The sequence below is a fragment of the Chrysemys picta genome, chromosome 25 (assembly GCF_011386835.1).
Source record: "Chrysemys picta bellii isolate R12L10 chromosome 25, ASM1138683v2, whole genome shotgun sequence".
Taxonomy (NCBI): domain Eukaryota; kingdom Metazoa; phylum Chordata; order Testudines; family Emydidae; genus Chrysemys; species Chrysemys picta.
This window is the reverse complement of record NC_088815.1, coordinates 7,513,576-7,540,585: the sequence shown is the minus strand read 5'-3', so window position 1 is coordinate 7,540,585 and position 27,010 is coordinate 7,513,576. Positions and strand designations below refer to the sequence as shown.

At 48.2% G+C, this 27,010-nt stretch overlaps 1 protein-coding gene across 8 annotated transcripts in view; it reads right to left on the bottom strand.

The window, feature by feature from the left end:
- Positions 1-26,640, bottom strand: part of MLLT1 (MLLT1 super elongation complex subunit) — a 69,456-nt gene extending 42,816 nt beyond the window's left edge. For 7 of the 8 annotated variants that reach the window (XR_010594881.1, XR_010594882.1, XM_024105779.3 and 4 more), the window contains exons 1-3: positions 26,481-26,640; positions 20,795-20,975; positions 9,754-9,836 (exon numbers count right to left, since the gene is read on the bottom strand). Coding sequence is in view for 6 of the 8 variants with exons in the window: in XM_024105779.3 (XP_023961547.2) it covers positions 9,754-9,836; positions 20,795-20,975; positions 26,481-26,492 (276 nt within the window). In the remaining 2 variants the exon portion in view is untranslated. The remainder of the gene's footprint in view (positions 1-9,753; positions 9,837-20,794; positions 20,976-26,480) is intronic. The other variant, XM_024105781.3, reaches the window with a different exon arrangement.
- Between the last annotated feature and the right edge of the window lie 370 nt (positions 26,641-27,010).

The window sequence follows — 27,010 nt, the reverse complement described above, 5'->3', positions numbered from 1 at the left end:
ACCAAACCGTCAGGCCCTCAATATAAGAGTCAAAATGCGACCTTGTAAAGAAAGCACACGTGCTATGTAATGTTAACAGCTTTGTTCACCGTGAAAGACTCTACCCATTGTTCTCTAAAATGTGTCTTTTTAAATACTACTCTCCCTTTTTCTTCCCTCCCTCGGCTGCAAATGTTTCAACGCTCCCCCTATCATCTCCATCCCAGAGGCTAGCGAAGATTAGAAGGCGAAAAAAAATGCACTCGCGATGACATGTTCTCTGAGCTCATGCAATCCTCCCACACTGAAAGAGCCCAGCAGAATGCGTGGAGGCAGACAATGTCAGGGTGCAGGAAAGCACAAAATGAACGCGAGGACAGGAGGGACGCGCGAGAGGACAGGAGGGACGCGCGAGAGGACAGGAGGGACGCGCGAGAGGACAGGAGGGACGCGCGAGAGGAGATGTGGCGTCAGCGTGATGAAAGGAGGCATGAAGCAATGCTCAGGCTACTTGAGGATCAAACTCATATTCTCCGGTGTATTGTTGAGCAGGACAGGCAGCAGGAGGAACACAGACCACCGCTGCAGCCCATGTGACCAACCGCTCTCCTCCCCAAGTTCCATAGCCTTCTCACCCAGAACGTGGTGGGGGGGGGGGGGGGGCGCCTCCGGCCACCCAACCACTCCACCCCAGAGGGCTGCCCAAGCAACAGAAAGCTGGCATTCAATAAGTTTTGAAGTGCAGTGTGGCCTTGCCCTTCCCTCCTCCCCCACCCCACCCGGTGCTTCCCTCCTCCCCCACCCCTCCTGCGCTACCTTGGCAGTTATCCCCCCCATTTGTGTGACAAAGTAATAAAGAATCCATGAATTTTGAACAACAATTACTTTATTGCCTCTGCAAGTGGTGATCAAAGGGGGGAGGAGAGGGCGGTTTATTTACAAGGAAGTGGAGTGAACCAAGGGGGCAGGTTTTTATCAAGGAGAAACAAACAGAACTTTCACACCGTAGGCCCCTGACCAGTCATGAAACTGGTTTTCAAAGCTTCTCTGATGCGCACTGCTGTGCTCTTCTAATCGCCCTGGTGTCTGGCTACACATAATCAGCAGCCAGGCGATTTGCCTCAACCTCCCACCCTGCCATAAACGTCTCCCCCTTACCCTCACAGATATTGTGGAGCACACAGCAAGCACTAATAACCATGGGAATATTGGTTTCGCTGAGGTCTAACCGAGTCAGTAAACTGCGCCAGTGCGCTTTTAAATGTCCAAAGGCACATTCTACCACCATTCTGCACTTGCTCAGCCTATAGTTGAACAGCTCCGGACTACTGTCCAGGCTGCCTGTGTATGGCTTCATGAGCCATGGCATTAAGGGGTAGGCTGGGTCCCCAAGGATAACTATAGGCATTTCAACATCCTCAACGGTTATTTTCTGGTTTGGAAAGTAAGTCCCTTGCTCCAGCCGTTGACACAGACCAGAGTTCCTAAAGATGCGAGCATCATGTACCTTTCCCGGTCATCCCACGTTGATGTTGGTGAAACGTCCCTTATGATCCACCAGTGCTTGCAGCACCATTGAAAAGTACCCCTTTCAGTTTATGTACTTGCTGCCTTGGTGCTCTGGTCCCAAGATAGGGATATGCATTCCGTCTATCGCTCCACCACAGTTAGGGAATCCCATTGCAGCAAAACCATCAACTATGGCCTGCACATTTCCCAGAATCACTACCCTTGATAGCAGCAGGTCAAAGATCGCTTTGGCTACTTGGATCACAGCAGCCCCCACAGTAGATTTGCCCACTCCAAATTGATTCCTGACTGACCGGTAGCTGTCTGGCGTTGCAAGCTTCCACAGGGCTATTGCCACTCGCTTGTGAACTGTCAGGGAAGCTCTCATCTTGGTATTCTTGCGCGTCAGGGCAGGGGAAAGCAAGTCACGAAGTTCCATGAAAGTTTCGCAGCCACTGTGAATCATCCCAGACCTGCAACTCTATGCGGTCCCACCAGTCTGTGCTTGTTTCCCAGCCCCAGAATCGGCATTCCATGGCATGAGCCTGCCCCATTGTCACCAGGATGGACAAATTGCCGTGGCCCGTGCTTTTAGAGAAGTCTGTGTCCACGTCCTCATCACTCTCGTGACTGCCCTGCCGTCGCTTCCTTGCCTACCTTTGCAGGTTCTGGTACTGCATATACTGCAGGATAATGCGCGTGCCGTTTACAGTGCTCATAACTGCCGTGACGATCTGAGCGGGCTCCATGCTTGCCGCGCTATGGCGTCTGCGCGGGGGAAAAAGGCGCAAAACGATTGTCTGCAGTTGCTCCCACGGAAGGAGGGCGAGTAACGACTGTAGCTATCCCACAGTTCCCGCAGTCTCCGCCAACCATTTGAATTCTGGGTTGAGCTCCCAATGCCTGATGGGTCAAAAACATTGTCGTGGGTGGTTCTGGGTACATGTCGTCAAGCTGTCCCCCTCCGTGAAAGCAATGGGAAAAAATCGTTTCTCGCCTTTTTTCACTGTCACCGTATGTCTCCTGGGTGCTGCTGGCAGACGCAGTATCGCAGGGCTACACCGCAGCATCCCCTTGCCTTGCGGACAGCAGACGGTACAGTATGACTGGTAGCCGTCATCGTCGTCCCGTGGGTGCTCCTGGCTGGCCTTGGTGAGGTTGGTCGGGGGTGCCTGGGCAGACATGGGTGCTCCTGGCCGGCCTCAGTGAGGTTGGTTGGGGGCGCCTGGACAAAAATGGGAATGACTCCAGGTCATTCTCTCTAAGTTTTGTGTAATGGAGATTCAGTCCTGCCTGGAATATCATGCCAGCTAGAGGCTTCTGCCTCAGGCTGCTCTCCCAGTCGGCAGCACCATGTGGTCGCACCTACCCTAAGTGCAGAATGGTGGTTCACTCTAGTTCCCTGTAAGCCAACTGCCCTCCCCTCCCCCCTTTGATCTCTGCTTGCAGAGGCAATAAAGTCAGTGTTTCAAATTCATGCATTCTTTATTACTTCATCACACAAATGGGGGGATAACTGCCAAGGTAGCCCAGGAGGGGTGGGGGAGGTGGGAAGCAATGAGTGAGGTTGTTGTAGGGGCACCCCCTAGAATGGCATGCAGCTCATCATTTCTGCGGGATGTCTGGGGCTCTGACCCAGAGCGGCTGTTTGCCTGATATTACAGGCAGGACTGAATCTCCATTAGACAAAACTTAAAGAAGAGAATGACCTGGGGAGTCATTCCCATGTCTGCCCAAGCACCCCCGACCGACCTCACCGAGGCCGGCCAGGAGCACCCATGACAGCAGCAGATGGTGCAGTATGACTGGTAACCGTCTTTGCCAACTTGCAAAGGCAGGAGCTGCTGCTGGGTAGCACTGCAGTACTGCATCTGTCAGCAGCACCCAGGAGACTTATGGTGACAGTGAGCTGAGTGGGCTCCATGCTTGCCATGGTATGTCATCTGCACGGGTAACCCCGGAAAAAAGTCGAGAAACGATTTTTTGCCATTGCTTTCATGGGGGGGGGGGGGGAGGGAGGCTGATGACATGTACCCAGAACCACCCGCAACAATATTTTTGCCCCATCAGGCATTGGGAGTGCAACCCAGAATTCCAATGGGGGGGCGGAGACTGCGGGAACTGTGGGATAGCTACCACAGTGCAATGCTCCAAAAGTAGACACTAGCCTCGGTACTGTGGACGCACACCGCCGACTTAATGCGCTTAGTGGGGACACACACAAACGACAGTATCAAATCGATTTCTAAAATATCGACTTCTATTAAATCGAACTAATTTCATAGCGTAGACATACCCATACTGAACAAACTCCAGTCCATCCAAAAAGAAAATGGCTAAAACAAAGCAACAAATATGAATTTAAGATGAATACAAAAGTACAAATATTTCTCTGTTCATCAGCAGCTCACTAGAAAATGTTGCAGGGCTGATTAAGAAACAGAAAAGGAATGCTATTGAAAAATGTAAGATCACAGTGTGTTCAGATTTAAAGCATGAACCAAATAAATAGTAAACTAAATTCTTGTTTTTTTCAGCATACTACAATTAAACAACAGATGAAAGGGGTCAAATCTATCCCTTCTCACCCCCAATCGGTGCAGGAATTTTCCCCTACGGCACCTTAAAAGTGCTTTCTTCAGTAAAGTTTTAAGTGTTTCCGGTAAAATGGGTTCTCCACAATTTCCCTGGAAGACGATTCCACAAATTAATATATCTCACTGACAGGAAGATTCCTGCTATTTAGCCTAAGTTTTCCTTCGCTCATTCCATCCCTTTTCTCCTAGTTACACTCTTTTGGATCACCATAAACAATTAACTCAAACCCTGAAGGAGACTTGCTAATGCAAAAGAAGTTTTCTTCCAAAACAAATATTAGACAAAGTAAAAAAAGCTCTTAAATAAAAGCAAAATGTTGGATAAGAACCAAATTGGTATCTCTCCTTCCCCACCCATCTCCCTTCTTAGTAATGGAGAATAAATTAAGTTTCACTGTATGTATTCCATTATGTAAATACTGAAAATCATCTCTTTTTAACACTGCAGTTTGAAGATGGTAAACTTTATTTAGGTCTTAATGCAATATTTTTTGATACCTATCACATTAATATCTTCTGTCTGATCTTGGTATAACATGAAACTGTATTTGGTTCTTTAGGTTTGATAGTTTATAATCATTTGGTCAGTGTCCACAATGTAATAATAGTGGTTGAAAACCACAAACCATACCTATATTTTATGTTGTAGATTTAAGTGGGTGCTGTTCCGATATATGTATTTGGAAACAAGCAGCAGGCTGTGAGAAATTTCAATACCACCAGATTTCTGGGGAAGGAGTAGGAGAAAGATTGCAATGCATTTACTGTAACCAGTTCATACTGATCCAATTACAGGAAGAAATAGAAAGGGTTTAAAAATAGAAGTGGGCAAGCTAACATTTTCAGTCAAACAGTCCCAAATGAATTGGCAGTTACTATTAGTCAATTTCACTTTCACAAAACTGCTTTTCACAAAATCTGCTGAGAACCTTCCATTTTATTTTCAGGCTTGATTCCAGAGGCAGGCGCTCTAGCTGGCCACCAGCATTAGATTAGCCAATGAAAGGATCCCCCCCCCCACCTTTATGGTATGAAAGTCTTATTGCCCACATAGACTACTCTGACATTGTGGAGGACTCAAATCATTTGCCTTCAGATCATTAGGATCTTTTTCCAAGTCAAAAGGACAAGAATTTAAGCATTCACCCACCCATGATGAACCAAATTACGGTATAGTGAAGGTGAACACACAGAGTCAAGGCAGGGCCACATGGGGTGGGGGGTAAGAACAGCTCCCAACAACACCTTCAGAACTCTGCCATCTCTGCCTTCTCAGGTCTGGTCTATACTACCCGCCTGAATCGGCGGGTAGAAATCGACCTCTCGGGGATCGATTTATCGCGTCCCGTCTGGACGCGACAATCGATCCCCGAATCGGCGCTCTAACTCCACCAGCGGAGGTGGTAGTCAGCGCCGCCGACAAAAAGCGGCAGAAGTCGATTTTGCCGCCGTCCTCACAACGGGGTAAGTCGGCTGCAATACGTCGAATTCAGCTACGCTATTCACGTAGCTGAATTTGCGTATCTTAAATCGACTCCCCGCTGTAGTGTAGATGTACCCTCAGAGAGGCACCAGAATTAAACATGCTCCAGCTAGGGAGGTGCTGGGGCTGCTGACTCTCCCAACTCCAACTGGGCAGTGAGACAATGCAGAGGACAGAGCTGACTGGCAGCGTTATACCAGGCTGCCCAGAAGAACCCGAAGAAGCTCATTGAAGATACTCTCAAAGTAAGATTCTCCACTAGTACTAGATGGCAACATGCTTCATTACTCAAAAGGTAAAGACGACACTGGCTCCAACCACCACTACCTTCCCCTCTTAGCAACCATTCAGAAACTAACCAAATGGGAAAGTGGAAGAGTTAGAGGAGAGACTAAAACCTTGGAATTAAAAATTAATTTAAGCAAACCATGAAAAAGATGTACCCTCGTGGATTAGGGGTCCACTGCCACTCCAGTTTGTTTCCACCCTCCTACCCCTCAACCTTTCAAAAGCCTATTAAAAGTGGTATTGTTACAGGGCCTAAACCCTTTGTAATTCTCAATTCACCTACAGGAACACAATATGAGGGTCAAAACTGACGAACACCTCTGAGTCACCACATGGACACATTTCAACCATACACCAAAACTGTCGAAATTCAGAGATTTTAAGACCGGAAGGGACCAGTGTGATCATCTAGTCCAGGGGTAGGCAACCTATGGCACACGTGCCAAAGACGGCATGCGAGCTGATTTTCAGTGGCACTCACACTGCCCACGTCCTGGCCACTGGTCCGGGGGGCTCTGCATTTTAATTTAATTATAAGGAAGCTTCTTAAACATTTTAAAAACCTTATTTACTTTACATACAACAATAGTTTAGTTATAATATTATAGACTTATAGAAAGAGACCTTCCAAAAACGTTAAAATGTATGACTGGCACGCGAAACCTTAAATCAGAGTGAATAAATTAAGACTTGGCACACCACTTCTGAAAGGTTGCCAACCCCTGATCTAGTCTGACCTCCTGCACAGATACAGGCTACAGAGTATTTCACTAACTGATTGTTGTATCAAATCCAAAACTTCTAACTAAGCTAAAGCAGGGGCATCAAACTCATTTGGAAGTGAGGGCCAAGTTCCATATTTAATTATGACCCATAACTGTAATATAAATTCAGGACTATATGTGCTCACAATATATAGCAGGCCTGCCGTTGACATCAGTAGGTTTGCACACAGATCTTGGGGACGATACAGCCTTTAAGTAATAAACATTTAGTTATTTGTTTGTTCAGTGCCTTAATGTCACTTTCATCACTCAGCGAGAAAGCACGCTCCCCTATAAGCCAACAGTAATCCTTAGAGCCCTGCATGGACACAAAATTTGTATCTGCATCTGATCTGCAAACATGGTCCACGGATATAAAGCAGATATCCGCAGATTTGCAGGACTCTAGTAATCCTGCCCTCTCTCTTCCTTATCTTCTTTTCTGTTTCTCCTCCACTTCCAGATCTTTGGGATTTTCCTCTCTTCTCCTCCTCCCCTCTTCGCATTTCCTTCTCTGCAAAGACCCTCAAAATGGCTACCGCCTCCCATTGTTCTCAATGGGAAAGAGAGCACCCCTGCTTTTATCAGTTAAGATGGACACCATGTCCCTAATATCTGTGAAGGAGGAGATTTAAGTAGTCTTTTGCAATGATGGCCACCACCTCCCATTGTTCCCCAAAAGGGTCAAACCAAGCTATATTCAGGGAAGGTGGCAGCCCTATATGCCATTAGGTGGCAAAGAGGGGACATTGACGAGCATGTGAATAGGGGAGGAAGACAGGGAAAGCAAGAGAATATGGAGGGCAGGAAGGACAATCGAATGTGGGTGCAGGAGAGAGAATGTGGGGAGATGGGAGACTGAGGGCATGTGAAAGACAGGTGATTATAAGGTAGCATGGAGGGAGAATGCAAGTGGGGCAAAAGAATGGGAGGAAAATGAAAGAGAGGAAAAGACAGTGATGGGGAGAGAAGTGAAGAGCAAGTGAATGACTGTTCACCCACACCAGGGATTAGGAGAGTCCCCTCCCAGCTGCCAAAGGGGAGAGGATCACATTTTTTGTTTGGGTATTTAAAGGTGAATTCTGAACCTGAAGTGAGTGCAGGAAGGGGGAGGTGTGGCTTTCACCTAAAAGCTTTCAAAAAATCAGAAGGAAGTCACAAATTTTCTCTATTTAAAATCTCATTACTTTTGTGGGTCTGGGCAAAGCTGCTTCTATCACCCACCCTCATGCCCCAGGCACTGCAATCCCCACTTTTCTTTACATGCCTTGGGCTCCCCCATGTGCCAGCCTCAGAACGATGGCAGTCTTGGGCAAAAAAAGCTTCCAATGCTATGTCAGAGTTGCTCCCTCTGTGGCAAAACATGGGGAATTTATTGGACTTGCTCACCAGTTCATTACTGCTTCAGTAATAAAGGTCAGAGCTCCACAAGCTACAAAGGGAAAGCCGACAAACACACCGAACATTCACTGGCCATCACCTACAGTCCTCAGCTTAAACCTCTCCAACGCATCATCAGTGATCTACAACCCATCCTGGACAACGATCCCTCACTTTCACAGACCTTGGGAGGCAGGCCAATCCTCGCCCACAGACAACCTGCCAACCTTAAGCATATTCTCACCAGCAACCACACACCGCACCATAACAACTCTAACTCAGGAACCAACCCATGCAACAAACCTCGATGCCAAATCTGCCCACATATCTACACCAGCAACACCATCACAGGACCTAACCAGATTAGCTACATCATCACCGGCTCATTCACCTGCACGTCCACGAATGTTATATATGCCATCATATGCCAGCAATGCTATGTACATTGGCCAAACTGGACAGTCACTACGCAAGAGGATAAATGGACACAAGTCAGATATCAGGAATGGCAATATACAAAAACCTGTAGAACACTTCAACCTCCCTGGCCACACAATAGCAGATGTAAAGGTAGCAATCTTACAGCAAAAAAACTTCAGGACCAGACTCCAAAGAGAAACTGCTGAGCTCCAGTTAATTTGCAAATTTGACATCATCAGATCAGGATTAAACAAAGACTGTGAATGGCTATCCAACTACAGAAGCAGTTTCTCCTCCCTTGGTGTTCACACCTCAACTGCTAGCACAGCACCTCACCCTCCCTGATTGAACTAACCTCGTTATCTCCATACTGATTTATACCTGCCTCTGGAAATTTCCATTACTTGCGTCTGATGAAGTGGGCATTCACCCACGAAAGCTTATGCTCCAATACTTCTGTTAGTCTTAAAGGTGCCACAGGACCCTCTGTTGCTTTTTATTAAATTTTTTGTGTAGTAACCAAAAGAAGGGAACGCTCAGTACTCAATCACAACAAAGAGTTAATTTGAAATTGAATATACAACCAGCGAGTGCAAAATTGGTTTGACAAATCCCTTCTCTGTAACTTTCTTCAAGTCATGTGGCAAAGGACTTTTGAGACAGAACTAAACTTTATCTTCACTATATGCAGCTAATACTGTACTACATTTTAACTTTCACATTGTTATAGTTGAATCTTAAGATTTATAGTCGTTAGCATTTTCTTTTGGGGTGAACATAAACTCAGACCTATAGTATCTATTGTGAATTACTATGTCCAAGACACACAAGTCTTAGGTTTGTGTCTACACACCATATTAATACTGGTATAACTATTTAGGTTAAGGGTGTGAGTTTTTTTTTAAAAAATTAATAGCAGTACAATCCTTAGTGTGGAAGACATTAAACCAATATAAAAAGGTGCTTATAGTTTACTCCTGTACGGCAAGACAAATACGTTATTCTGGTATACACACCTTTATATTAATATAACTGCACCCCCACTTGGGGATCTGTACAACTATACCAACTTGTGTTTAGACAAGCCCATAACTTGCTACACTATCCTTATATTACCTTTCTATAGAACATCCTCTCTACCAGACAGGAGTGTTTCCTTTCGAAGTCTGGCAGAAAGCTTGCTATAACTTCCAACAATCAGAGTCATTTTCTGTTCATCAGAGCAATAAAAACCACACAAAATGGTCACATAATTTAGCACATTTTTGCCAGGTAGTTTAACTGTCTGGTGCAGTTCAAAGCAATCAAAACAATTAGGCGAATACAACTCTACCTTATTTTTGAAGTATACTTCAATGGGCATAATGAAACCAGCATAGCCGGACTCCTCCACTTTGTAAGGAGGCTCCTTGCACACTAAGAAGAAAAAAGCAAAACAAACATTAGCTTCAGACATCATGTAACAATATCCAAGATCAGAGCAATTACAAGGAAGAGAAATGAGCCTCTGACAATGCAAGGCAAACCTTTGACCTTTATAACACAGAAAAAGATCATATGCTTAATTAGGGGTAGGAAAACTGCTCGCCCGCTACCCTCAAAAATAAAAGGTGTGCACTTTGTGCAGTAACTGTGGTTCTTGGAGATGTGCACCCTATGGGTGCTCGCTTCATGTGCGAGTGACTTCATGAGCCCTCAATCAGAGATTTTCTGTTAGTAGTGTCTGTTCGGCCTGCGCATGCACCCTATACAATCTCATGCTGCGCTGCAAAGGTATACAGGGCTGCATGGGGGAAACCACACTCACTTCCTTCTCTAGCTGAGCATCCAATAAGAACAGTCCGAAGCACAGGGGAAAGAGGGCAGATAGTGGACCACCCACAAGGACACGCATCTCAAAGAACCACAGTTACTGCACAAAGTGAGTAACAACTACGTCTTCGTCTTCTTCAAGTAGTGTCCCTAGGGCTTCTCCACTTCAGTTGACTCCCGAACAGTATCCTCACAGGGAGAAGCGAGCTTCAGAATTAAGTACAAAAGACTGAAGACAGTACACCAGAACAGACTCACTAGATCTGGCAGCATGGACTAAGGCATAATATTTAGAAAAGGTATACACTGAAGCCCAAGTAGGAGCTCCGCACATCTCAGACACTGGAATGTTTTTGAGTAACACCATGGAAATTGTCTGTGATTTGATAAAGTGTGCCATAGTTCTTTGGGGAGGCAAAACACCAGCAGCATCACGGAAAGCAGTAATACACCCAGAGATCCAGCTTGACAGTCTCTGTGAAGAGGTCATGGATCTCTTTGATTTTTCTGCGATAAGAGTCTAGGTGATTTCCAAAACTGCTTGGTCCTATCCAGATAAAAGACCAATGCCTGTCATACATCTATGGGAAGGGAAGTTTCCCACTGAGATTTATATGGTTTAGGAAAAAATACTGGTGGATAAACAGAGTGGTTAAAATGGAAATCTGACAGCACCTTATGTAAGAACTTTGGGTGCAGTCATAGGGACATCTTGTTCTTGAAAAAAATATCATAAATGAAGGGTCTGCTGCCATCAAGGCTCCAAATTCTCCAACCCTGTGGGCTGATGTGATATCTATGAAAATGGCCTTTCTAGTAGCTAAGTGAAGTAAGAAGCAGATCAAACCTTATGCAGCCTCCATATCTGTGTACAAGATTGAGATCCCATGTTGGAGTAGGATTCTTAGCCTGGGGTAAAGGTAAACCCTTCTAGTGGGGAATAAAATCCTGATATCGAGTCAAGATGAACCTTAACAGTTAAAAAAAATTGGGTTTATTAAATAAGTCCAGTGGACAACTGAGAGCAAAGAAGATTCTGGCACAAGGCATGAGGTTGACACCAGTGATTGAACCTCTTCCATTTCTGAAGGTAAGTAATTCAAGTTGACTGCCTTCTACCATTTAGTAATACTTGTCCATCTGTTTGATAGGAGTACTCTAATCCTGGGAACCATGTAAGAGCCATACTTGGAGACAGAAGACCCCTAAGCTGGGGTGAAGCACATGACCCGCATCCTGGGAGAGGAATGAGGGAAGGTCGGAAGCTTGAGTGCCGATTGGACACACAGGTGAAGCAAGTAAGGATACCAAGCTTGCCTCAGTCTGGTCAGTATAACAAGGATAACCCTGGCCTTTTCCTGCCTGATATTGTTCATCACTCTTAGAATTAGTGGTATTGGAGGGAAATGGGTAGAACAAGCCCCATTTGTCCAAGGAAGGAGAAAGGGTCTCCCAAAAGAAAGGCAATCTAGACCTCCTCTTGAGCAGAATAAGGGGCACTTCCACAGGTGCACCTATTCTCAACAGGAAGTCCCCACCTCTGGAATATCCCATGAAGGATGAGAGAGTCCAACTCCCATTCATAGTCCTGGAAGAAGCACCTGCTGAGCATATCGGCTGTGGCATTCTGAACTCCAGGAAGGTAAACAGCAATCTGATGGGCTAATACACCAGTTCCATAACTTCATAACTTTGGCACACAGAGAGATGGACCTTGTTCTTCCTTGTTTGTCCATCATGATTCTGATTGATTTGCCCTTGATGAGGGACAGGAACTGAAGGCAGGCATTCCTGACTGCCCTGAGTTTTAATAAGTTGATCTGAAGACCAGTTTCCTCAGGTGACCATCTGCCCTGAGTTGTGAGTATGTTGAGGTGTGCTTCCCACAATAACAGTGATGCATCTGTTGTCACTGTTATTGTTGGAGCTGGGTGGATAAATGGACGCCTGTGCAGACATTGAATTGGTCTTTCAACCAACCCAGGGAGTTCTTCATCTAGAGGAACGGTAACTCGTTTGTCCAAGCGGTCTCTGGTTGAGGAATAGGTCCCCCTAAACCAGCCCTGAAAACAGCAGAGGCATAATCTTGCATGCTCCATCACAAAGGTGCAAGCTGCCATATGACCCAGGAGTTGCTAACAGTTCCTTAATGTAGTATGGGGGATTCCTTGAATTGTCCCAACCAGATTCGACAAAGTTATGAATCTGTCTGTGGGAAGGAAAGCCTGGCTATCAATGAATCCAAATATGCACCCTATGAACTGTATTCTCTGTACAGGGGCTAAGTTGGATTTTTTTTACATTTAACTGGAGATCCAACTCTTGGAAGAAGGAGAGAGCCATCTGAGTGAAAGTTAGTACTGCTTCATAAAATTAGCCCTTGAGGAACCAGGCATTAAGATACAGGAAGACTAAAATTACTTCTTTATGAAGTATCAGAGGGGCAGCCGTGTTAGTCTGGATCTGTAAAAAGCAACAGAGAGTCCTTTGGCACCTTTAAGACTAACAGATGTATTGGAGCATAAGCTTTCGTGGGTGCATGCATCCGACGAAGTGGGCATTCACCCACGAAAGCTTATGTTCCAATATATCTGTTAGTCTTAAAGGTGCCACAGGACTCTCTGTTGTTCTTTATGAAGGTAAGCAGCCTTTCCCGCTAAAGCCTTCAAGAACAGCCTTAGGGCTGAAAAGAGGCTGAAGGGAAGTACTCAGTATTGAAGACGATCCTGGCCCCTGGTGAAATGCAGGTATTTCCTGTGTGGTGGGATGTATCACTACATGGAAATAGGGCTCCTGTAGGCTGAGGGCCAAAACTAATCTCCTGCCGCTAGAGAAGAGATTTCTTCAGTTGTCTTAGATCTACATCAGCCTCTACCCTCCATCCTTCTTTGTCACAAGAAAATACTTTGATTAAAACCCTTTCCACCTGTGAGTGGATGGGACCCGTTCATTGGCTTCTAAACAAAGGAGGAAGCATACTTCTTGACTCAATTTTGGCCTTGGCTACACTCAGGACTTTCCAGCGCTGCCGCGGCAGCGCTGTGAAGCGCAGGTGTAGTCACACCACCAGCACTGCGAGAGCTCTCTCGCAGCGCTGTAAGTACTCCACCTCTCCGAGGGGAATAGCTTGCAGCGCTGCGAGCGAACGTGCAGCGCTGCAGGCTCTGATTACACTGGTGCTTTACAGCGCTGTACTTGCTGCGCTCGGGGGGGGGGGTGCACACCCCTGAGCGCAGCAAGTTGCAGCACTAAACAGCGCCAGTGTAGCCAAGGCCATAGTCTCCTGAAAGGGGTCTCTGAAGAGAAACATGAAGCAGATGGTGTAGCGTGATGTTATAACCACTATGACCAACTTGTCTGTTGTACTATGCTGCCAGGCCTGTTGGAAATAGGAAAGGCAGCCTCCAGAAGTGGGGAGGTAGGCAAAACGTTGCGGCTTGCAAACTAGAGGTGAGGGAAGAGTTGAGCTCTCAATCAACCTGTGAAAATTTCTGTTTCAATGATAACTAGGTAGTAGCTGAAGGAGGGTGGGAAGCTCTTTTCCTCTGGAATCTCTTTTCCTGGTGTGTTCGGTGGTTCTGTAAAAATCAGAGAACTGTACTGGGTGCAATCTCTGGGCAGTTTGAGATCTACGAATAAGAGGACATTTAGCAGGACTGTATACGCTGAAAGACCTCAATGTGGCCCTGGAATCCTTCAGGGTGTGCAGGGACACGTCCGAAATTCCTGAAAAGAGTTTCTGACCATTGAACAGGAGGGCCTCAACTATATTCTGAACCTCTCTCAGAAATCCTGGCAACTGTAGCCACGATGCCTTGCACATAACTGCTGTGGAGATGCATCTAGCAGCAGCGTCTCCAGCATCCAAAGATGCTTGGAGAGAGGATCTGGCTAATAACAGACCCTCCCTTAAGACAGCCTGGAAGCATTCTCTATGCTCCTCTGGAAGATGCTCAATAAAGGATGCAAACTTGTTGCAATTCATGTAGTCATACCTGGCCATGACAGTTTGCGATTCAAAACTGGAGGATTACAGATGAGTAGGCCTTCTGTTCAAAAAGGACCTTTTCTGGTCCTTGTCATAAGGAGCAGACCTAGAGTAATGCTCTCTACACTGCTCATTTATGGCATTCAGCACCAGGGAATTAGGTGGGGATGGGCAAACAAAAATTCTGAGTCTCCAGGGTGGGGGGATAGTATGTTATCGCCCATTTACAAGTTGCCAAAATGGTGGCAGGAGTTTTCTGCACGGTTTCTGCTGTATCCAGGAGAACTTGTGCTCGTGTAGAGCGTGCTGTGACTCCATCAGGCGGGGGGTACGCTGGATTGTGTGTAGCATGCGTGGATGCACCCCGAGACCCCTTTGGAGATTCACTGGGAGGAGAGCGCTTGGCCCTTAGATCAGTCACAATGGCCACAAATAGTTTTGGCAATGTGCAAAAGGAGCGAGTCCTGTAGAGGCAGAATGCCAGTGCACAGCAGATATCCAGGGAATGCAGGACCCTCTCTGCGTAGGAGGCGTGTGGTTTGGGGAAGAAAACAGGTAGGAGGATGCACCAATGTAGGTGGAACTCTGACACTACTTTTGGGAGGAATTTAGGGTGTAGTCGTAAGGACATTTTGTCCTTGTGGAATACAGTGTGTGTGTTTGGGGGGGGGGGGGGTCTGCCATCCTAGCCACCAGTTCACTGTCCCATCTAGCTGAGGTAATGGCTACCAAGAATATCACCTTCTGGGAGAGGTGGGAAAGGGAGCACATTGCCAGCAGCTCAAAGGGTGGCTTCAAGAGGGTGGAGAGAACAAGGTTAAGGTCCCATGCGGGTGTGGGTTTGACTACTGGCGGGAAGGTATTAAGTAAACCCTTCATGAAACAGATGGTGGTCGGGTGTGTAAACAGAGCGGTGCCACCCATGGGAGGAAGAAAGGCACTGAGCACTGCCGACGTTCTGAGATTGAGAAGGTAGTCAAGGACGACAGGTATAGATATTGTACTCACTGGTGTTGATTGTGGTGAGCCCGTGAGGTGGAGCATCTCCATTCAGCTCAGCAGCAGGCCCTGGTGGATGCCCGCCTGCTCTGGTTAAAAATGTGTTGCGCTGGGCTGGAGCATGCCCTATCTACCCTCGAGCCTCATCCAAACACCAGCCCATGAGGTGAAGAGGGCCCAGATTGGGGTTCCAGATCTGGCCCCAATCTTGTGTGAGGAGATCCAGGAGTGCTCGGAGGCAGAGCGGTGCGTGGATGGAGAGTCTGAGGAGGTCCATGCATCAGAACTGACAGGGCCAGGACAAAGCTACGAGTCCCAAGGGTTCTCATGTATCACTTGTGGGAGGAGGGGAATGGGGGGAAGGCATAGCAGAGGTCGCCTGGCCAGGGGAGGAGGATAGTGTCACCCTGCGAGTCCTCTCCTATTACTCCCCTAGAACAATAAAGGGGAGCTTTTGGTTCTCGTAAGTGGCAAAGAGGTCCCACTGAAGGATGCTCCATTTGTCGAAGAGGTACCAGAGTGTGGCGTCGTGCAACTCCCACTCGTGGTTGAGGTAGAGAGTCCTGCTGAGCGTGTCGGCTAGTGAATTCTGGATGTCTGGGATGTACATGGCTTGGAGCCTCATATGGTGCTTGATGCACCAGTTCCAAAGGTGAACGGAGTTGGAGCAGAGGGAGGGAGCCTTGGCGCTGCCCTACTTGTTGATGTACACAACTGCTGAACTGTTGTCGGAGAGCAACTGAACGCGGACTGGATGAGAGGAAGAAATGCCTGGCATGCAAAACAGACCGCCCACAGTTCTAGAATGTTTATATGCATCCTGGCTTCCCATAGTATCCACACTCCCTGGGCTGTGTGATGGTTTAGATGGGCTCCCCAACCCACGAGAAAGGAGTCTGTTGTGATGGTGGCCTGTGGGGTGGGAGGGATGAAGGGGGTGCCAACCATGACCTTGGAAGGATCGGTCCACCATGTGAGAGAGAGTTCAGCACAATCTGGGGAACAATATGGTCCATAGATGGAGAGGAGCCACATCTGGAGGCAATGTATGTGCAGACATGTGTGGTGTCACATAGGTGCAGGCTGCCATATGTCCACGGAGAGAGAGACAATGTCAGACTGTGGTGCAGGCCCATGGCAATGGTCGTCAGTGTTGTGAATCAGTCCGCTGGAAGAAAGGCCATGATGGGGTTGAGCCATGCTCCAATAAAGTGGATTGTCTGTGTAGGTATCAACAATGACTTTTCCTCATTGACGCAAATATCTAGAGACTCCAGGAGAGTGCAAAGGGCAAGAATGGCTGAGGTGAGTTCCCATCAGCATAGCACGACAAGGAGCCACTCGTCTAGGTAGGGGTATACCAAACAGCCAAGGTGGTGCATTTGTGCTGCTGCCACAGTGAAGAACTTTGTGAAGACTCGCGGAGCCGTCACTATGCCGAAAAGACCCGGAATTGGTAGTGGTTGTGTCCTACCCAAAAACAGAGAAATTTGCAGTGGGCTGGGTGAACAGCCACATGGAATTAGGCATCCTTCATGTTGAGAGCCACAGGGGAAGAGATGGGATAATCAATGCCAGCTTCACGATACGGAATTTGGACTTTCTGATAAAAGGTGTTCAGCACCCGAAGATCAAGAATGAGGCGGCGCCCTCTGCCCTTCTTCCGGATGAGGAAGTATGGTGAGTAGAAGCCTCATCCCATGTAGTAAAGTGGGACATGTTCCATGGCTCCCTGGAATAGGGAAGTGAGCTGATGTGGGGCGGGGAATGAGAAATTCTATGGAGCATCCATGGTGGATGATCTCCAGTACCTAAATGTCCATGTTGATCTTGCCCCAATTGGAGGCAAACAGAGCAAGACGATCCCCAAAGACAACCTGAGGCACCACAGGTGGCGTCAGGGGAGGTTCTCAGGTGTCGATTGGTATGTCAAAACTGAGCTTTTGACTTCTGGTGGGAGAAGGTCGAGGAGGTGGTTGTGGCAGCTGTGGAAGAGATGGGGAAGCGAGGTTGTTGAGAGCGGTGCTGCCTATGTGGGGACGCTAGTAGTGGGCTGAGTAGGAAGTGGGGGGGGCAAGCACAGAACTGCTGGCTCTGTTGTCTGCATCATGGCGCCAGAATATATATACACACACCAAGGGACGGTAACGTGGCCCTGGAATCCTTCCAAGAGTGAAGGGATTCATCCATTTTGTCGTGTAACAATCTGTTCTCATCAAAGGGGAGGTCCTCAATTGTATTTTGGACCTCCCTGGGCAAGCCGGATGACTGGGCCCATGAATCTCATCGCATGACGACCCCAGTTGTGAGAGAGCGAGGGGACTTATCAGCCACGTCCACAGCCACCTATAGGCCTACCTTGGTCACTAGGCACCCCTTGTCTAGCCGCGACTGAAACTGCCGCGGTTGGCAGCTTGTCCCGGAACTCTACTAGCCTCACGTAGTTATTAAAATTGTACATGGCTAGCAGAGCCTGATAGTTCGCAATCCGGAACTGTAGTGCTGCTGAAGACTATACTTTTCTCCCCAGCAGGTCCATGTGGTTTGCTGCCTGGTCTGGAGGGGTCGACGTCTGTGGGTGCTGGCATGCATGCTCTGCTGCGGTGTGGACGACGAGAGCTGGGGGGTGGATGGGAAAAAAGAAAATCCCTTAGCAGGTCCAAAAACCTCCTCTCTGCCCGCTTCGGTGTGGGGGCACAGGAGGCAGGGGTCTGTCACACTGCCCACACTGGTTGCAGGATGGCCTCATCAATAGGTAGTGCCACGCTAGAGGGCCCCTGAGGTTGGAGAATGTCCAGGAGCTGAATCTGTTGGTCCTGAATCTCCTCCAAGGGAATTCCCAGGTCTGCTGCTACCCTGATATCGCCAGTGGTTGTCCGGCAGAGAAAGTGAGAGGGAAATAAGCGCCTCATCCAGGGAAGAGCGAGCAGCAGTTGGGACCGGCGGAGCAGATGGTTTCAGTTCAACGTCTGCCTCTTCCTCAGAGATCAACAGTGCTGGTGGAGGAGCAGGGGCGGCACGATAGGATGCCAGGAAGGGTGCGTGCTGTTGGCAGTAGGGGTGCAAGGGTCCCCAGGATAGCCAAGGGGAAAGGTCCTGCGGATGCGGTAGATAATGGTACCAGACCCTTGCTGCTGGATCATATGCTGGTGGGGATACAAGTCTGAACTGCAGCGCGACCTCAGGGAGAACGAGGGTTCTGGCTCCAAAAACTCCTCCGACTCCAAGGATAGTTCTGGCAGTGGGGGAACCGGTGACACAGGAGGGCTGCAGTGTGGGGTCTGTCCGGCAACAGCAGAAGAGGTGGGACATCTTAGGCAAGTGAGGGTCCAGAGAGGAGAGGAAATGGCGGGTATGGGAGCATCAGCTCTGCTGCTGACAAGAGAGGCTCCAAGCAGCCAGGAGTCCTTGGTGTGCCCGTGGAGATACCAGAGGGCCCTGGTAGCATCTGCAGGGCCAGATTCTCCAGGAGCCATGGGGACAATGGCAGGATAGGTGGTGCGTGTGCCAGTGAGCACTCCGGACACACAGATACCAGGGTCACCATTGAATCCTGTTTGCACTGAGCTTCACCCTCCATCCAGGGAAGCCTGTGTGCTGGTCCAGCCAGATTCGTGTGCAACATCTCGTCCAACCTGGCCCAGCTCAGGTAGGAAAAGCTGCGCATGGGAACAGTCTGCAGCAAAGATCTGCTCTTGTGCCCATGAGAGTATCTCATGTTGGAGCTTGTTTGTCTTCGATATCGCTGGACCTCGGGCTTGCAAGATGCTGGTGACAGCCACTGTACAGGGAATCCAATGGTCCCGGATCCGAGCGTGCATGTGGTCGCACAGCTTACTCCATTAGGAACTTACGGAGGCGGAGCTCCTGAGCTTCCCAGGTCTGGGGCGGGAAGAACTTAAAAATGGAGCAGCAAGGCATGATGTGAGCCTCGCCAAGGCAACAAAGGCATCTCTGGTGCTTGTCGCCCACAGAGAATGGGCGAGGGCAAGAGAGACAGTTTTTAAAACCCAGAATCCAGGGCATAGTCCTAGGGAGGGAGGACACTCCCCAAACAGGGGAAAAACATCACTAACTAAATTATCTACTCTAAAACTACAATCTACAACTATATACGACTATCTACAACAAATGGACAGAAGTAACTCTTTTTGCAAAAACTAAGAACACAAAGGAACAGGGGTTCCAACTCAAGCCATGCAGCAGTAAGAGGGAACTGGAGAGAGGTCAACCCACACAGCCTATTATACCCTCAGCCGCAAGCAGGAGGGGATGCACTACACACGTGCGGGTCAAAGGACACTGCTACCAAACACTTCCAAACTCAGGCGCATGCCACACATGTGGACCCACATATGGAATACATATAGGGACCATCACTCAAAGAATTTTAAATTATTAGCTTGATTAGGAAATGGCAATTTCCTCAAACCTAACACCATGCAAGTTAATTTCCCCACTTCCAAACTCTTACTCCATAGTAAAGGTGCCAATAGATGTAACCCAACAATTCCCTGCATTCTCAACAATAAAAAAGCCATTTTGAAATAAGAGTCAATTGACTTGATTTTAACTCTGGTTTCACATTAAAATCCTACCATGAAATGATTTCAGATTTTTAGACTATATGGCAGGCAGCCTTTTTTATTTTACTAAACTGTTTCTACAATATTTTAAAGTTGTTAAAATAACCTGTTAGCAGTGCAGTCCAGCCCTTGCCAACAATCTCTTGCTCCGGGTTAGGGAAAGAGTCATTTGAAACAACCCTTCAGGCCAATCTAGGAATAGCATAGATGGACTGCAAAATCCCTCTATTCCAACCTCTCTCTGATGAAAAGCCGGTTGGCATGATGGTGAACCTTAAGGTAAGTGAATCAAGAAGGGGAAAACAAACAAACTACCATTTTCAGTGCTGGGTGACACAGTAATCTGGTTAGCAAAGATGTATAGTCATCATAAAGATGTTTGTTATAAGGTAATTATGCTGGCTGACAAGGATCCCAGCACAGCAAACTGCAACTTTTATTCAAGTCTTTCTATAAATTTGTTTCTAGTTCAGCAGTCCAGTTTCCTACCATACATCAATTTTATTGCCACCAACTTGTGACAGACATAATCATTATATGTATTACCTGCACAGGTTTAAGACAGAACAATAAGCTTTCAAGTTGCTTTTCACAGCATGAGAGTCTCACAAATAACCATGACAAGTGTATACCCTTAAGACAGCTGCATAACCACCAGTGGCACTTCCCACCATGTAACATGATAGTCATTTGTCCCCATTCTCTCGGCATTAAGTGCTCTGAAAACACGCATATACTAATGCTTCAGTAACAAAAAAAGAGAGGGAGGAAACATTTCACCTTTGACCCTTTCATTAGAGGAAAGGTCACCTTCTCTCTAATCTTCCTCAAACAAAAGTGGCAAAGCTCAAGACTCAAGTGTATGCAATGTGTGTTTTGTTTCTCCTTAAGAAAATGTTCCACAGAAACAACAGTGCAATGCCAGATCCAGACTGCATGACTATCCCCCAGAGAAAGGAGACTGCATGATGGTTAACATGCACACTCACCACGTTTGGGTTTAGGGAAGCTCTCATGTAGCCGAAAGACCACCTTCTCCACAAAGTGCTGGATGTCGCATTGTTCTGGGCCACGGACAAATACCATCCAGTCATGAGTAAACCCTTCGGTGGTGGGCTTTTTCCGGAGTTGGGCTCGGTGCCCCAGCTCCAGCTTCACTTGCACCGTGCACTGGAAAGGGAGAGAGATGTGGGACACTGGTCAATATAGGCCAGATGACATTGTTTTACAGAGCTTTGAGATCCACAGACAGAAGGTACTAAGTATCAGAAGGACAAGAAGAAAATTAAGTGTCTATCACAATGAAACTAAGTTGCCACAGAAGATCATGGTGATTCTTTAAAACTAAATTGTGGTCAGTAAGAAAAGTGACTGTGAAAATGGTTTCTAACATCATAAATCTATTGTGTGTGCCAGAGTCACACCTAACTCTGCAGAGTCAATACAGCTATAGAAGAGAGATACATCAACTAAGCTGTAAGCTAAGTTCTGACTCCACAATCTTTATCATTCAGGAAGACAGAGGCAGAACAACTGGATTCTCAGAGCCCAATAGTTTACAGCACTTGCAGTTAGTAAAATAATCTAAAGAGTATTACACATTTGCTCACTGGGTTAGAATATTATGAAACCCCACACAAAATTTTATAGTACTGCTTTTTGACAACACTTGAGTTAGTAAAGTTCCAGGACACAAGTATCATGTATTTTCATAGTTGCATTATAAGTTTCATACATTAGTTGATTTACATGTCCTACGCTTACATGGACTTATACAGACAATACACTATTGTGTGTTTGCTAGTAGAAGAATTATGTAATTTACCAAAAAATGTAACTATGATGTTCTGTGTATTTACCAAATAATTTATGTAACCTCTTTCAAAGAAAGGATCACAAGACTCTTTAAGGGCAGAGACTGTGTTTTTGCATGTATTTGTAAAACACCCAGCACTATGGGGACCTAGTCCTGATTAAAGTTTCTGAAGTGTAGTCTAAATAATATTAAACAGATAACACTAGGGAAAAAATGGGTATAGTGCCCCATACAAGTAGGAAAAAAGCCCACTACGTAAAGTAAAAAAACCAGCTGAAATTAAATTAAGATGCACAGATTACTGCAGACAATTTATATCTTGGAGACAGTGGAAGGAGGTAGGTGGATGAAGGAGAGGGAAGGCAAAGTGTTAATTACACAAAAGCACACCAAAAGGGTTCAGGAGAGATTTGAAGATCCAGAGACTCACCTGAGAATATGTGCCATGTACGTACTACTCTAGTTTGAAGTATGTGCCCTATACAAACTAACGTAGTTGCCTAGACCACCTGATCATTTTATTAAATTTAGTGTAAGATTAACCAAGTAGAAGTCAAACCCACATGAAAGTTGGCGGTGCTTGGTTCTGATCCCCACTCAACTAAGATTTATGAGGAATAAGGGATTTGATTTCACTAATAAATTGTGTGCGTAACCTAGTCAAGTCTCAGATGGGCATTTTTAAGGGGAATGTTATTATTTGTATTACAGCTGCATGCAGGGGCCCCAAATGAGATCAGGGTATTTTCTCCATATGTGAAATGGTGAACTGAGAGTATGATAATAGTGATTTAGAATGTCCAAACTTGACACACTTTGAAGGGGCTTGGTTTTCAGAAGGTGTTTTATCAGAAATTGCTGATAATCTAGACCAGGGGTGGACAAACTGTGGCTCATGAGACACATGCAGCTCTTTTATCGTTAAAGTGCGGCTCACAGAGCTCCCCATGCTCCTGCCCATTCTCCACCTACCAGACTTGTGGGGAGGGATGCCTCAGGACCTCTTCCTTGCAATGGAGTGGTGGGACTAGAGCTTCTGCCCAGAAGGGAGGGGAGTCTCGGGGCTTCAGCACTGCAGGGTGCACCTGCCGGGGCTTCAGCCGGAGCTGGGCTGAAGCCCCAAACCCTGGCAGGCGCCTCCCACGGAGCTGAAGCCCCGAGCCTTGACAGGTGCGCCCCAGCTCTCGAACTTCTGAAGATTGTCATATGCAGCTCAGCGGGTCAGTAAGTTTCACCACCCCTGATCTAGACCCTTTAAGGAGTCTTAATTAGAGCAGCCAAAAATCAGAGTGCTTTCTGAAATCTTGGCCTAAGCTACTTGCTGAAGATCACACAGGAAATCTATAGCAGAGCCAGGAATTTAACTCTGATCTCCTGAGTCCCAGTCTAGTATCTCAACCACAAAACCAACCTTCAAAATTGTTTCTCTATGGCAAAAAGATTTTTAAAAATTTTCTTCCAAGCTATCATCTGCACCATCAAATACTTTCAAAGATCAGCAGTTCATGCAACAACCATGAAACTGAGGAACCAGCTCTTCTAATTAACTGCTTAATCCATTCTATCAATGTCTGTCTCTTGAGTCACCTTTCCTCTTAAAGTTATCTTGCTCGGTCATTTTCTTCTTCTGCACGTTGGGACCTGTCATTTCCATGGGCTACACCTCTGTATTAAAGTTGAAGGTACTCTGTTGTCAGATATTTCTGTTTCTTAACAAATGCTTCCCTTTCTTTAGGCTTAAAAATCATGAAGGTCCAAGAAAAAACGCAAACTGAGTTTTAATCAACACACAGGAACCTAGTACATGGTGATGCACCATTGTGTAGATCAGGGGTAAGCAACCTATGGCACGCATGCCAAAAGCGGCACACGAGCTGATTTTCAGAGGCACTCACACTGCCCGGGTCCTGGCCACCAGTCCGGGGGAGCGCTGCATTTTAATTTAATTTTAAATGATGCTTCTTAAACATTTTAAAAACGTTATTTACTTTACATACAACAATAGTTTAGTTATATATTATAGACTTATAGAAAGAGACCTTCTAAAAACGTTAAAATGTATTACTGGCACGCGAAACCTTAAATCAGAGTGAATAAATGAAGACTCGGCACACCACTTCTGAAAGGTTGCCCGACCCCTGGTGTAGATAGTCTACCTAAATTCTGACATCCATGGGGGAAACCTCTTGAAAGCAAGTTTATCTGGGATATTTCCCATGATGTTCAAACAGGAATTCTTTACAGCAGATTCATTTTATTCTGTATCTTCAATTACACCTTAAATTTTCATACTGCATCCAACACGCTCTACTCTTCAGAGAAGTATAAATGGCTATCACCTTATGGAGGTTCCTCAATTTCAGTGGGGAAGAAGTCCCATGCAGTTCTCAGCTAAAACTATATGGATGAGGGGAAAATTAAATATAGAAAAGAACTGCTTCAAGTGGGAATTATTCTCGACATTCTCTTCAGGTCCAGTTAATAGCTAAAAGGAAATCCAAATAAAACCTCCCTGCCTAAAATATCTGAATTTGCCCCATCTGAAATTTTGGAGGAAGAGATTCCTTTCATGCCCCCAGGAAACAAAATCCCTGTTCAACTGGTGATGGTGGGGATGAATATACGCTACAATATTTTACTGAAAGTCTTCAATCCTCCCCTCTAGTTTTCTTTTGATGTACCAATTGTTTTCAAGTCACCAAATCTACCTATTCTCTCTTCCTTTTGGATTATCAATCAAGCACTAACTGAGCCTCCCGTATTACTTCATAAGCCTGTACTTGTGCAGATATGTTACACTCCAGTCAAAATACATACATGGACGCACAGAACAAGACTAGGGAAAAATGATGATCTGAAATAAAAAAGATGATCTGAAATAAAGCCCTGACCTCCCACTTGGCCGAGCATGGTAATATCTGTTCTGAGAATGCAGGGCCTCCCCCCATGTCCAGGGCCAGCAATAGCCCTGTTCATAACACCTCTTCTCCCTCTGCGCTCCCCCACCCATGTCTGACAAGGGGCAATAGCACTCCTGCTGACATGACTTCCTTTCAAGCAGGCCTGAGTGAAGGAGAGTTGCAGGGCAATAACCTTAATGCTGACACTGGTCCTCCCGCAAACAATGTCTAGAGAAGGCAATGCCCCTTCAGATGCAGTCGCTCTGCTCACCCATTGTGGGAGGGGACAGTATACAGAGCCCTGCTACTGATATTGTCCTTCTTCCCTCATGTCTGAGTGAGGGAGCAACAGGCCTGCTGCTATCCATCATACCCCTCTTCCCATGTCCGGGTGTGTGGGTAGATTGTGAGCTGGCTACAGGCCAGCTGAATTATCCCCCCCATGTCTCTGAAGGGGCAGAGGGGCAACAGCCCCACTGCTTCCCCTCTCCCCAATTATGCCTGAGAGAGCAGGGGAAGGCAACAGCTCCCCACTGTTGCCCCTGCCCCACACATTACGCCTCTGAGGGGACGGGAGGAGACAATAACCCCACTGGCCTTTTTTGTCCCCTTATGCCTTTGGGGGGGGGGGGGAACAGCCCCACCGCACGGTCCCCCTAATGCTTCTGTGGAGGCAGAAGGTAAACAGCCCCACTGCTGCACCCCCATTATAACTCTGAGGGAATGGGAGGGCTCCTGCTCCTCACTCCCATTATGTCACTGGGTGGGCACGCAAGAGCACTGCTGTCACTCCTGCCCCCCCATTATGCCACTTGGTAAGGGAAGGGGGGTGGCAACAGCCCTGCTACCGATCCTCCCATTACTCCTCTGGAGCAGGCAACAGCCCTACTGCCACTCCTCTGCCCTCCCATTATGGCTCTCGGGGAACAGGGAGGGGAGAACACCCCTGCTGCCGCCCTTCTCCTTTATGCCTCTGAGGGGGCAACCAGAGCTTAATTTGTAATGAAAGAGGTGCCAGGCCTCAAGCCATATTTTTACATTCATAACTGATGCAGCAAGCTCAGAGGTGCTGGGGCGCTGAACGGCCAAGCCGAAAAGTGCCAGAGTTTAGCCCTAGCAAGCCCTAGAACAAATTAAGCACTGAATGAGAGGAGTAAGAACCCCACTGCTGCCCCTCCCCCCTTTATGAGTCTGAAGGGGGGGCAACAACGCCGCTGCTGCTCCTCCCCCTAAATATAACTCTGAGGGGAGGGGGGGCACCAGCCCCGCTCCTGCCCCTCCCCCCAATTATGACTCTGAGGGGAGGGGGGGGCACCAGCCCCGCTCCTGCCCCTCCCCCCAATTATGACTCTGAGGGGAGGGGGGGGCACCAGCCCCGCTCCTGCCCCTCCCCCCAATTATGACTCTGAGGGGAGGGGGGGCACCAGCCCGGCTGCTGCCCCTCCCCCCAATTATGACTCTGAGGGGAGGGGGGCAACAGCCCCGCTCCTGCCCCTCCCCCCAATTATGACTCTGAGAGGAGGGGGGGGCACCAGCCCCGCTCCTGCCCCTCCCCCCAATTATGACTCTGAGGGGAGGGGGGGCACCAGCCCCGCTCCTGCCCCTCCCCCCAATTATGACTCTGAGGGGAGGGGGGGCACCAGCCCCGCTCCTGCCCCTCCCCCCAATTATGACTCTGAGGGGAGGGGGGGCACCAGCCCCGCTCCTGCCCCTCCCCCCAATTATGACTCTGAGGGGAGGGGGGGCACCAGCCAACTCCTGCCCCTCCCCCCAATTATGACTCTGAGGGGAGGGGGGGGCACCAGCCCCGCTCCTGCCCCTCCCCCCAATTATGACTCTGAGGGGAGGGGGGGGCACCAGCCCGGCTGCTGCCCCTCCCCCCATGCCGCTGAGGGGGCGAGGGGCCTATCGCCCCTTCACTCTCCCGGTGCCTGGGAAGCCGGACTTCCTCCTCCTCACCTGATTGTCCATGGCTGGGCCCGCTGCTTCCCCCCGCTCGGTCCCGGCCCCTCACGGCCCCGCCGCGGCCCCTCGCCTCATTGTGTGTCACTCACAGGCAGAGTCCCTGCCTCTCCCCCCCTCCAGCCCGCCCCACGGATCCGGAAACAGACGCGCCCGGACGGGCAGCCTCCGCCGCCAATGGGAGCTCCGCTCGCCTCCAGGAGGCGGCGCTTCCGTCGGGAATCGCCCGCCCCGCTCTGCCGCCCGCTGACTGGCCGGCGCTACGGCCAATAGGAGGCGGGTGGGGGCGGGGCCAGCCGGCGCATTGCTGGGGTCAGGCGGCAGGAGGCGGCGGGCCCCCCCGCCCGCCGGGGACTGGCGGCAGCGTGGAGCTGAGGGGGCTGGGCCCGGTGTCGGGGCGCCAGGCGGGAGGGCGGCTGCTCTCGTGGGGCTCGGGCGGGCCTGGGGCCGTGGGAGCGACTCAGCCGGGAGGCTCTGCCCGGCCCATGGCTCCCGCCCGCCCCCGGCACAAAACCCGTCTGCGGAAC